This window comes from Tarenaya hassleriana, unplaced genomic scaffold (genome assembly GCF_000463585.1).
Source record: "Tarenaya hassleriana unplaced genomic scaffold, ASM46358v1 Cleome3, whole genome shotgun sequence".
NCBI lineage: Eukaryota > Viridiplantae > Streptophyta > Magnoliopsida > Brassicales > Cleomaceae > Tarenaya > Tarenaya hassleriana.
This window is the reverse complement of record NW_010966177.1, coordinates 3,657,629-3,669,884: the sequence shown is the minus strand read 5'-3', so window position 1 is coordinate 3,669,884 and position 12,256 is coordinate 3,657,629. Positions and strand designations below refer to the sequence as shown.

Here is a 12,256-nt window from a genome sequence, read left to right as displayed (position 1 = left end):
TCCGATCTCCCCGGAGCAGAAAACTCTAACCTTTTGGCTATTTCACCTTATATGCCAAGTCAAGACCTGGTATATATATATATATATATATTCCTCCTACCTGCAGTAACCGGTATGATATTGTGTTCTTCAGGTTTTAGACGGAGCAGTAGTATTTGAAAACGTTCAAATTATAGAAAAACAAGTCGAAATGAATATAAATGTAATCCAATGGATTTTGATTTAAAATTTTTTGGTATGATTTTATTATACTTAATTAATCAAAATTTAAATGAATCCGGATCAAAGAAAAAATATAATTTGTTAATTAACTATGTTTAATTGAAAGAAATTCAGAATCGACATAAAAAAAAACTAAACCCAAAATATGCACTCCCCTATATAACTACTGGGATCAAGATTCGAGTATTTACTGTTTTTTTTATAGACTAGAAATGAAGCATTGATTATTCTTATTTTTATACAAAATTATTTAATTATATTAAACTAGAACCCAGAAATAATCATTCCGCACAAAATTTCTAACCAAAACGGACGGTCATCTGAAATAAAATATACCTCAAATAATATTCTTACTTAATAAAATATCATACCAAAGCATCGTATTGAGCATTCTCAATATTAAAAATTTAAAACATATTAAAAAGAAACACATTATCTGTTTTTTTATCCATAACCTACAGAAACATATCCCAAAAATATTATTGCCCCATTTTTTTGAATTTAAATCGATATTTATAACTAAAAAATCAAATGAAATTAAAACGAGTAATGTACGACGAATGACAAGAAATTCATAAATAAACGAATGGTAAATAAGAAAAACACGGTGGCTTTGAAAAGTCGTCCAATGCGAATGCCAAATGGTCAAAGGCTTTGACCTCCCCCGAGGAAGCCTTTGTTTGACCTCTCCGTTTCCTTCTCTTTTCACCGCACAGTACAAATAATATTTAGATTCGGATTCATTCATCTTCACCGCACAGTACAAATAATATTTCACCGCACAGTACCTCTCCGGTTCGATTTAATTCAATTTTTATTCGAATTCAATTCAAATTATTTTTATTAAGAAAAAAATATTTATTTTCTAGAAAATTTTCCAATTGTTAAGTGTTATTGTTATTTTATTATTCTATTTTTTATTTTAGAAAACCCAAATTCGGTATTTATAAGCGATTCGGTTTAGATTTGGTTATATATTTTTCGGTTTGGATCGGTACGGTTTTAGACGGCCAACCCAAATGACCACCCCGTATCATCTCCTTCATGATTATATATATAAAGCCTGAAACGTGTTGTATCTGAACTGTAAGGCAAATTAGGAAAAGGAAAGACAGGTTTGTGCAAATAATATTTCTGCAGAACCATTTTCGTTTTAAGCTTACCGTGAAGAAGAGAGAGAGAGAGAGGTTCTTGGCTTTGTTCGAAGCTCTCCAATGGCAGAGCAAGTGAAGGAGCGTACGTTGGAGGAGACATCAACTTGGGCTGTCGCCGTCGTTTGCTTCGTCTTACTTCTGATTTCCATTGTCATTGAACATCTGATTCACAAGATTGGATCAGTAAGTCTTCGTCTCTTCGTCCTCCATGCTATCTTCGATTGATTCAGAAGGTTGCAGAGCCCTTGAATCATCTCCAAGATCAAGTTCTGTGATATGGGTTTTGTTTATTTCTTCTTGTTTTGTTCAAACCTGCGTGCTTGTGATCTGAGAAAGCGAGAGAAATAAGACGACTTAGTAAGAAACGAAGTTTCAGAAACAGAGGAGCTGCAGGGGAGGAAAGCGTTATATAGTGATTTGTTATGGTCGGAAGATTACAGTTTCAACTTTCTAAGACCAAAAACCCAATAGGGTTCGCATGATTTTTCATGTTCTGTGTTCATGTGACGTAAAATTCTGGATATTCCTCATAACGGTTGCTCTGTTTCTGCAGTGGTTCAAAAAGAAGCACAAGAAAGCTTTGTATGAGGCTCTTGAAAAAGTGAAAGCAGGTAAAATACAAAAAATCATATATTTTTTTTAATTTTCGATACAATCTTGTTCATGTTTACCCTTCAATTCAATCGGTTAACACACTTCCTCGATCTAAGTAATGGGTTTTTCTGTGTCTGAATGTGTTACAGAGCTTATGCTGATGGGATTCATATCACTTCTGCTAACAATCACACAAGGAATAATCTCCGACATTTGCATATCCCAGAGTGTGGCATCGACGTGGCACCCTTGCAGCACCTCAGAAGCCGCAAAAAAGTACGGAAAACAAGATGCCGAAAAGGAAGAGGAAGACGAAACAAGCAGCCGAAAACTTCTTCAGTTGGCTGAATCTTACATCCCTCGTCGGAGTTTGGCCACAAAAGGTTACGACAAATGCGCCGAGAAGGTATAAGAACACATCCTTATTCCTTCCACGAGAAACGAGTGTCTGATTCGGAAAAAGCTTTTCTCGTTTGTTTCAGGGGAAAGTTGCTTTTGTATCGGCATATGGCATACATCAGTTGCACATATTCATCTTCGCCCTCGCTGTTTGTCACGTGCTCTATTGCATCATAATTTACGCGTTGGGGAAAACCAAGGTACGCACATATATATGCTCGAGATTGTCTAAGGATATATAGTATGCGTCGGATAAAAGGAGAAATGACGGTTTTTTGCAGATGAGGAGGTGGAAGAAATGGGAGGACGAGACAAAGACAATCGAGTACCAATATTCCAACGGTATGAGTTCCATCGTTTTAGACAAATATCGTTTTCATATAAGTTCATTGGAAAGCGAGAGGCTTTATCCAACTGAACAAAATATGCAGATCCAGATAGGTTCAGATTCGCGAGGGACACGTCGTTCGGGCGAAGACATCTGAGCTTCTGGAGCAAGTCAAGTATAACATTATGGATTGTAAGTTTCATATTCAAAGTTTCTAGCTTTGAATTAAATTTTCGGGATAATACCAAAGTTATATCCGAAAAACGAAGAAATCAGATTTCGATCTGAATGAATGTCTTTTATATTGCAGGTGTGTTTTTTCAGACAGTTCTTTGGATCTGTCACCAAGGTTGATTATCTCACGCTCAGACATGGCTTTATAGTGGTAATTTCAAGATCATGAGTTTTATCTTATTCCCATCTTCGACACTTAACTCGATAAAAACCCGTAACGTATGGCATGATTCTCAGGCGCATTTAGCACCTGGGAGTGAAACGAGATTTGATTTCCGTAAGTACATTCAGAGATCGTTGGAGGAAGACTTCAAAGAGGTTGTCGGAATCAGGTGGGACCACTGCTTCAACTCAAAGCGTTTCCCTTTGAGTTTATAACTTATTAGCTTAACCCGACATTCAAACGTGTATTTGTTGATTTGTGTACTGCAGTCCCGTTATCTGGTTCATCGCCGTGTTATTCCTCTTGTCCAACACAAATGGTATTACGATAATCTTCTTGAGTATTCCTCGTACATGTATTGGTGTTTCTAATGCCTTGTAACATGTCAACTTATTCTTCTTCATGTTTTTTTTTTCTATAAAACTTGGACAGGATTGAACTCTTACCTGTGGTTACCGTTCATTCCCCTAGTTGTAAGTATACATATGCTTAAACAGAAAGAAAAAGACGATTTTCTCCTTGAAATAAGCCGGTATCGTCTTCGACTGCAGGTGATTCTAATAGTGGGCACAAAGCTTCAAGTGATAATAACAAAGTTAGGGCTTAGAATCCAAGAGAAGGGAGATGTTGTGAAAGGCGCACCGGTGGTTCAGCCGAGGGATGACCTCTTCTGGTTCGGCCGCCCTCGCTTCATCCTCTTCCTCATCCACTTGGTTCTCTTCACGGTACTTCCATCCATCTTTCCGAGTACCTTCAATACATTTTATATATATCAAGCTAATCAAGCTCCTGATGATCTTGATTCTTTCTACTGCAGAATGCGTTTCAGCTCGCCTTCTTTGCTTGGAGCACGGTAATCAAATGTTTCTGTTAATCTCATTAGTCGAAAGATTCGTACGAAAATCCTGACTCCGCGATAACATTGCAGTATGAATTCAATCTCAAGAACTGTTTCCACGAAAGCACGGAGGACGTGATCATCAGACTCGTGACAGGGTAAAGCTACATCACGATGCCATTGAACACAGATCTTGAAGCAAAACACGTTTTTAGTCTTGACCATAACTTTTTCTGTGACGATCGTTTTCAGGGTCATCGTGCAAATCCTTTGCAGCTACGTAACTCTTCCGCTCTACGCTCTCGTCACTCAGGCAAGGACATTTTCTTTAACGACATATAGTCTCTAATGCTTGCTTTTGGTCGACTTATCTGACAATGTAATTGACCTGTTTCCGCAGATGGGTTCAACGATGAAACCGACGGTATTCAACGAAAGGGTAGCGGCCGCGTTAAAGAACTGGCACCGCACGGCAAGGAAGCAAACCAAACATAGCAGACATTCGAACTCGACCACGCCTTTCTCGAGCTGGCCGACAACTCCTATCGGCAACTTCCGCAACCGCAGAGTCGCGAGTTTCCCGGCTTCGCCTTCCCGGAGAAGCTCAGACTTCGAAGCCGAAACGTCCACCCATCATTACAGTGACTCAGACGAAAGGCCTGACGTGGAGCTGCCTCCCGAACCGGAATCTGTTCAGACACGACACGAGATCAGTATAAACCTGACGGATTTCTCATTCAAGAGACCATCCGGGTGATTTCAAGATTAGTTTATTATGGATTCTTTGATGAAGTGCTCGTGTGTATTGCGTTTTCTGTCTAAAAATGGAGTTTTCGTCAATCAAACACTGCAAATGTGTAAAGAAATGCAGTGGGTGACTTGAAAATAAGGCAAGCAAGTCTATATGGAACGAACTGCAGATTTCATCACATTTTACGAATATTTTTCGAACCTACCTCAGTATTTACTCTGACTTTTCAGATAGTTGCTCAAAATATCGAGATTTTTTTGGTAAATGAAAAAAAAAATCAATATTTTGAGCAACTATGTTAAAAGGAAAAAAAAAATAAAAATATTATAGCAAAAAAATACTATGTTAAATTTTTGTTCCATTTTTGTTCTTTATTTTTTTTATTCTGTATATTATATGAATTACATGCATTTCGTTCAGATTGGATTTAGAGTTTACTCTGAGTTTTGTTTTTATTTAAAATTATATTTTTGCAATTTTACCCTTTATTTTTATATTAGGCTCGGGTTCAATTATTTAAGTGTTTTTCAATTTTAATATATATATTTATTTCTCGAAATGATAATGTTTTTATACGATTAAATTGGTTGACTTTTGTACAGTAAAAATTGAAAATTGTCCGGTGGCAAAGGTAAAACACGTCACATATTGATTAGATGTTTGACACACCGCTTCTTACAAAGACAATTTTATGTAAAAATTAGAAAAACACACACACATTGGATCAAATATCATAGAAAAGCCGTTCGAAGAGCTCCAAGTGCGGAGCCTCCAGGCAGATATAGAGCGAGAGGCCGCCCTCTTCCGGCGGACCAGACAGTATATACCCTTTTCCCTCGCTCCGTATCGTCGCCGGCGCCACGTAAAACGGATTTCCCCAGCCGAAATCCATTCCGTACAACGGCATCTGTGTCCAGCTCACCATCTCCAGGTTAGGGTTCTTGGTGACTGGCCTCCCCGAGTGGCCCAGCGAGACGTGACGATTGTCGCGCAAGAAAGCGAGCCCCGACCTTATGTACTCATCGTCCACTCCGTCTACGGTCTTCCGAATCCGAGCCGCCGTAAACGACAGCGTTTCACCGAGAATCTCGCCGGAAAATGCCGCGCAGGCCAAGACTTGAACGACGTTGCCGAAGGACAGGGGTGGAAGTGGAGGACGTAATCTAGGCCGAGCATTTGCGGCGAACAGAAGGACTGTCCTCTGGTCGTCCGCAAGTCCACGCGCTTTGCACGCGCATCGCCACACGTGGGCAGTGAGAGATTCAAAGACACTGTGTTTTCTGCTGTCCGAATATGCATTTGCCTTGTTTCTCAAGGTACTGATCTGGTCGGGGGAGATCTTGAGGTAAGAAGCTGAACTATCGATATGATTTGGTGGAGTTTTCTGGTGGGATACGAGGGCGCTCGTGTCGAATTCGAGGTGGTCAAACTTCGGGGACGTTAAGGCTAAGCCACGGATTGATTGGCGGTCGTGAACCGGTGCCTCGATCGGACGGCCACGAGCCATGCTGGCCCATGAGTTGATGAAATGGACGGCAGATGGGCCGTCTGCGACCAAATGATGGTTTGAAACCGCGAGACACATTCCTCCGCATTTGAAGTAAGTCACCTTGCAAAGTTTCAAGAGCATTAAAAAAAATCAAAGGTGGGGAGAGAAACCATTTCAAGTAATCGGAAAATTGATTCAGGGTTTCTAAACACACAAAATTGTTTTTATCAAAAAAAAAATTCTCCACTAATTGGTGTCCCATTAGTCGAGATGTGACATAATCATTTCAAAGTATTGGGTATATGTGACTAAAAACTAGGATTAAGTGGACTGTCTGGACCTCCTAGTTATAAAAAAAATTATTATTATATTTTTAGCTGTTAAATAAGGTTGTGGATGATGAAAATTTTATCAATCAGTTTTCATATTATCCTAAATATCTAAAAGATAATATGTTTCTTTTAACAAGTGCAACTAAAACCATAAATGTTATCTCCTAAATGCAGTACACCTGTTCAAACTAATTTTTTTATTTTATATTTTTGTAGAAAATCTAATGAAATGTCGTTGTCGATTTCTGATAAGGTACGAATTGGGTATGAAACGGTAAAGTACCGTAGAGAAAGAGATGGGATATGAAGAAATATCGTTGGAATAGTCGACCGTTGGAATAAGCAGCTTAGACTTGGAGTTAGGGCGTAACTTCCCGCCTAACATCTCGTCCAAGCTACAATCAGCTTCAGCAACAATGAACATTACTCCTTTTGCATTACACTCGACCTGAATCCGACCGTTCTCGTCTTTCCCGAGTCGACCGGCCAGCGGATAGAACGGGACGAGGACCTGGCTCAGAGACTGTTTCAGAATCCGAGTGATTTCGCCGTCTCCAATGGTGCTTGGCTTGAAGAAATGAAGGGTATGGTTATGGACATTTGGTTGGAAGAGATCGTAATCCGACAGCCAGAGAGATCCTCCGGGCGTGTCTCTGGCCGGACACACAAGGGCTGCCTCTTTCACATCTATCTTCATGTCTGCTGCACAATATATAGTATTGGTACTTGTCACTAAAGATATGGCACGAGTCCACAACATATTCAATCCGTGAATTATTGTTCAATATTATAGCACATATATTCACAGTAATTTAGCGAAAATGGGATAAACATATCGTAATAAATAGATAAGTAAATCTCTCCATATCGAGAAATTAAATTAAGAGAAGTATACGACGAGAATATTACCTGATTAGGCGCGGCTAGAAAGTGCAACCTTGACGAAGATTGAATATCGGATGGCCTAAAAATATATAGAAACTGCGTACGTGGTTTACGATATATATATATATATATATGGAAATGTGGATATGAATATGGTTGAGAGTAATAAATGAGACATGGTCTACAATAAGTGCATTCATTGCATTGTGTGTAACTACGTACGACATAATAATAAATGTTATTTGATGGCATTCGTCTGAATTCAATTCGATTGGACTGCCCGGCAACCAAAATATGAATGGCCTGTGTTTCTACACACCTACACAAATACTATAAACAATACAATACTTATGGATGTCAAAATATTTTATTTAACTAAAATAAATATTTAACTATAAAGTTCATAGGAAAAACCATATCCATGGCCATGTAATATTACATCAACTGATCCCACGATCGATATAAGATCCCACCAATATAATGATGTCCCGTATTTGTATGCTGAGGATAGATAAACCTAATGCATATTTGTTCAACGAGGAATCCAAACAGTTACACAATTCATACATCTGTTAACTCTCGTGTCATCGACAACGATTGTAGAGGAAGCAAAATCATATAGAAACCTGTTGGATCAAAACACATCAACGAGATAGCTATCTAGTCAATTTTGGCCTTTTGTTTTCCGAGTTGGAAAATGAAAAGAGAAAAGGTGCCTCTTTTCAAAGAATAGACGAATGACCCAAAAGGAGAAACTGGTGGAAAAGGGTATTTACATCATTCAGAATCTATGACTAGCTCACTTGCGTCCCATCTAGACACAAATACTCGGCCGTCTTTGCCAAATTCAGCAACTCGATGTCTCAAAGCCACAACCTTTTTTCCTTTTCTTCCCTCGTTTATGCGCCGATTGTAATAAAAGCATGGGAGTCTAAGGGAGAGGCCGAAACAAGAACAATAAAACGAGAGAGAGAGAGAGAGAGAGGGAGAACGATAAAATGAGAGAGAGAGAGAGAACCTATGTCGGAACATCAAAATTGTTGGGTTTCTCCTAAATCAGCTGGATATATGTACACATTTGTACACTGTTGGTGCGGGCATCAATCAGCCATTGAGCTTCGCCAAGAACTGGCCGAGATTGTATTCTTCTGTGTATTGTGATTGATCCCAAAGTTCCTCTAAACTCCCGAGAATTGCCTTCATTCCCTTTCCAGTTCCCGTCATTTTCAGGTCACCTTCCTCCGATTGCTTTGAGGACATACCCTACGACATTTGGAATTCACAGATTACCTCAAGTTGAAAAAAAAAATGGAGAAAAAACATACATCATACTAAAGGAAACTACTCCCTTGTAACATCAACGACTGTCTTTACCAAAAGCTCAAAGGGAATAGTGTGAAAGGTACCAACAAAAATCACCTTTTTCGATGTTTCAGCTGATGCGAATAAATCAAGCAACTGATCAGTGTTCATCGTCTTAAGACTAGCGTTCTCTGCATTGATGACTGCGTTGGCGACTGACAATTTGAATCTTTGAAGACTCATGACTTTTTCTTCAAGGGTTCCCCGCATAATAAGACGGTGTACATGTACGACTCTCTTCTGCCCCAACCTGTGGGCTCTGTCCATTGCCTGCCATGTTCGTTCGAGTCAGAAAATTTCCAAACAATAAACATGAGAAAAGCAAATGAGTGAGAACTCAAGAGTTATTCACAGGAAGATATGTCTCCTACTATGTCTATCAATCCTTAGATAGTGGAACTTAACAAATTACTCGCACAAATCTAAAAGCGAAATAATTACCTGAAGATCACGCATCGGATTCCAATCATGCTCCATAAAAACGAGTGTGTCAGCAGAGGTCAGGTTCAAACCAAGTCCCCCAACTATATGAAAAGAGAAGTAACGTTAGCAAACTTTAGAACAAAAATCTCTGGTTAAAAACATAAGAAAAGACCGAAGTCATACCGTGTGTTGTAAGCAGTAGAACATCAATTGTAGGGTCCGAATTAAAAGCCTTCACAATCTCAAATCTTTTTTCAGGTAAAACTGACCCATCCAATCGCAAATATGTCACACTGCTTTCAATAAATAAAAAATAAAAATGCATCAGCAACTTATTCAAGCAGCTCCTCATGAAGGATGCAGAGAATAATAGAGCAACACATGAACCGCAGAAACAAACAGATCATGTAGTTCAGAGGATAGAAACCTCATCTGGTCAGACTTTTCAAATAGAAATCAATCATTAGGCCACTATGGAAATCGATCATGGTGCTACAGAATAAGAATGTGATAATAGTCATCTAAAGGAATATAAAATGTTGATATGATACTCACCTTTTCATCTGGGCTTGGAACAAGTCTTTTTCAATAATGTCCAACAAAGCCTGCATAAAATTGACTTGGTTAGATTGTACAAAATTCCGTAAGAAACGAAAAGAAAGGACAAGTAAAAGAACACGAGATGCAAGATCAATAAAAAATGTAATTACTTTATGTTGCGCAAATATCAGAACTCTGTGCTGGCCAACAGCAACAGTGCCTTCTGAAGAAGCATCAGAACCTATTCCACATTCTTCTAAAATTTCCTGAAGAGCTAAAAGTTTTGGAGAATGTTGAACTTTATGAAGCTCAGCAACAATGTCGGAACATCCAGGTATCATCGATGACAATTGAGAAGTCAGTGGCTCTGAAATTTTTTCACCGAGAACAAGCAATGGATGACTGCAGAGCTTAAGCAGGTATTGAAGTGCCTGGAAAATCAGAGACCAAAATATGCATCATATCTTCTGATACAAGAGATATTTTAATTTACATACTTTTAAAGGTAACCAAAATGTTGCTCCAACAATGCAGGACGAAGACTTTACCTGGAAAACATGGGTAGATGCTTTTGGTGGAGCGACATCCTCACTGCCTGATTCTGCTGATCCATTAACTTGTATAATGCTAGATATTTCTTGTTTAACATGTGAACCAGAGAATTGTTCATAAAGCTTCAACTGAACAGGACTAAGGTCACAGTATCGGTCCTGAATGATTTTTTCGGGTAAGTCAGACAGGACCTCATCTTTTGTCCGCCGTAATAAGAATGGCATTACCTATCCAATACAAAGATGTCATCAGGTGATGACATGACCAGAACATCCTATTAGATCACATGAATGAGTCTTTTTTAGAAAAAACCAGAAATCAATTCCACGGAGATGTTAATAACCTGCTTATGCAATGCTTCCATCGCTAGTACTCCAGACTCAGCATCCTTGGCAGAGCACTTAGGATCTCTGGCCGCTAGCAGTGGCTTCCCGTAAGTGGCTTGAAACTGCACAACAAACGAACCAAATTTAAGTAAACGATGTCTTCAAATCAATTACTTTTTGTTTGAAGCCAATTTGTTGCCAACTACTCTCATGAATACCATCGTCAAGAAAGTCCTATTTGGAATACAACCCTACTCAGTACCCAAGACCCAAACAACTTGATATTAACTGAAGCAATTGGCTTAAGCCTAACATTTTTACCTACAACACTTTCTTGAATTACTTTGACTCTGATAGTCTGATGCCAATGAATTTCTGATATACCCCAAATTTACAATTTATGAAAGCACTCAGTTATATCAAACAAAATAACTACTACGAATATTAATTGGCTAATACCTGTCTCTCTGTCCCCAGAAATCCTGGCATCAAAAAGTCAAAAAGAGACCACAACTCCATGACATTATTCTGCACAGATGGAAAAAATGAATCAGAAGAACAAAGCGCCCTTGATAATATTTTAGGAAATTCAGCACTCCTATCTGACCTGTATTGGTGTTCCACTAAGTATTAAGCGGTGCTGAGCCTTCAACTGCTTCACTGCTACGGTTATTTTAGATTTCGCATTCTTTATAATATGCCCCTCATCCAGAATACAATAATTCCATAAAAACTGTGTAAGATAATCAGTATCTTTGCGGACCACATCATATGATGTTATAATAACATTGTACTTCTTGAACTGCTCACGGAGAGAAACGCGGTCTTGAGCAGAGCCAACATACTGCAACACGCTTAACAAAGAAGGGTCGATATACTTCTCAATCTCAAAAGCCCAATGCCCAACTAGTGTTGAGGGGCAAACAATTATAGATGGAAAGACATCTGTTTCATCTTTTGAAGCAAGGCGCTCTGCTACATCAGATGCCACAATTGCAGATGCTTGAAGCGTCTTTCCGAGCCCCATATCATCACATAGAATCCCGTGAAGCTTAAAACGTTTCAAGAACCCTAACCAGTTTATTCCTTCCTGTTGATACCTGAAAACAAGAACCAATATGACACACTACAGCAATCAGTTATCCCAAAGCAGAAAACAAATATCTTTTTCCTCCTAGCTTGTTTCAGTTCATTCTAACAGGTGTGATGTCCTACCATTGCTAGCAAGAATAAACCCCAACTTTGCATCAATGCGAACCAGGAAAAAATAAAGAAAAAAACGGCTTACTACTGAATGCTGCACAGAGAAAGAAAGAACCACTGTAATAGCACAAGGTGAATATGAGAACCAGACTACCTTCTTAATGTAACATTCAACTCAGTGCAGAGTTTGTAATCTTCTATGTGGGAATTATCAAGTAGCTGCTCCAAAAATTGTGCATCATCTGTATTGCCGGATAGATCTTTGCTCAATCCTTCAGGAGGGTGAACTCCTCGTGCTAATGGAAGCAGTGGTACAAGAGCAGCAAAGCTACGTGTGACACTTTGCCTAACCGAACTTTCAACATCGCTCATGCACCTCAGCAGGGGAACAACCAATAGAGGGGCGTATGGAACCAGCACTACACCCAGCCCTTGAACAAGCAAACCAATAAGCATTCCTG

General features: G+C 39.1%; 3 protein-coding genes across 5 annotated transcripts in view; 1 reads left to right on the top strand and 2 right to left on the bottom strand.

The window, feature by feature from the left end:
* Positions 1–1,333: 1,333 nt before the first annotated feature.
* Positions 1,334–4,880, top strand: LOC104819145 (MLO-like protein 6). The gene is made up of 15 exons (XM_010549071.1): positions 1,334–1,559; positions 1,930–1,987; positions 2,120–2,376; positions 2,453–2,569; positions 2,651–2,711; positions 2,801–2,889; positions 3,008–3,082; positions 3,169–3,263; positions 3,364–3,413; positions 3,527–3,567; positions 3,646–3,819; positions 3,912–3,947; positions 4,023–4,090; positions 4,185–4,245; positions 4,333–4,880. The coding sequence occupies exons 1-15, from the start codon at positions 1,437–1,439 to the stop codon at positions 4,687–4,689; spliced, it is 1,662 nt and encodes a 553-aa protein (XP_010547373.1). The 5' UTR covers positions 1,334–1,436; the 3' UTR covers positions 4,690–4,880.
* Positions 4,881–5,298: 418 nt separating this feature from the next.
* LOC104819144 (shikimate O-hydroxycinnamoyltransferase-like) lies at positions 5,299–7,486 on the bottom strand. Of its 2 annotated transcripts, none has more exons than XM_010549069.1 (3): positions 7,414–7,486; positions 6,788–7,203; positions 5,299–6,292 (listed from the first exon to the last, which is right to left on the bottom strand). In XM_010549069.1, the coding sequence occupies exons 2-3, from the start codon at positions 7,199–7,201 to the stop codon at positions 5,408–5,410; spliced, it is 1,299 nt and encodes a 432-aa protein (XP_010547371.1). In that variant the 5' UTR covers positions 7,202–7,203; positions 7,414–7,486; the 3' UTR covers positions 5,299–5,407. The 2 variants fall into 2 exon arrangements, with proteins under 2 accessions (XP_010547371.1, XP_010547372.1); XM_010549070.1 differs by having other exon boundaries at positions 6,788–7,206; positions 7,414–7,477.
* Positions 7,487–7,897: 411 nt separating this feature from the next.
* Positions 7,898–12,256, bottom strand: part of LOC104819143 (TATA-binding protein-associated factor BTAF1) — a 15,017-nt gene continuing 10,658 nt past the window's right edge. The window contains exons 20-30 of one of the 2 annotated variants that reach the window (XM_010549067.1): positions 11,950–12,253; positions 11,200–11,692; positions 11,052–11,120; positions 10,610–10,714; positions 10,263–10,493; positions 9,885–10,145; positions 9,730–9,779; positions 9,358–9,470; positions 9,193–9,275; positions 8,809–9,021; positions 7,898–8,652 (exon numbers count right to left, since the gene is read on the bottom strand). In XM_010549067.1, coding sequence (XP_010547369.1) covers positions 8,494–8,652; positions 8,809–9,021; positions 9,193–9,275; positions 9,358–9,470; positions 9,730–9,779; positions 9,885–10,145; positions 10,263–10,493; positions 10,610–10,714; positions 11,052–11,120; positions 11,200–11,692; positions 11,950–12,253 — 2,081 coding nt within the window. In that variant the 3' untranslated portion in view covers positions 7,898–8,493. The remainder of the gene's footprint in view (positions 8,653–8,808; positions 9,022–9,192; positions 9,276–9,357; positions 9,471–9,729; positions 9,780–9,884; positions 10,146–10,262; positions 10,494–10,609; positions 10,715–11,051; positions 11,121–11,199; positions 11,693–11,949; positions 12,254–12,256) is intronic. The other variant, XM_010549068.1, reaches the window with a different exon arrangement.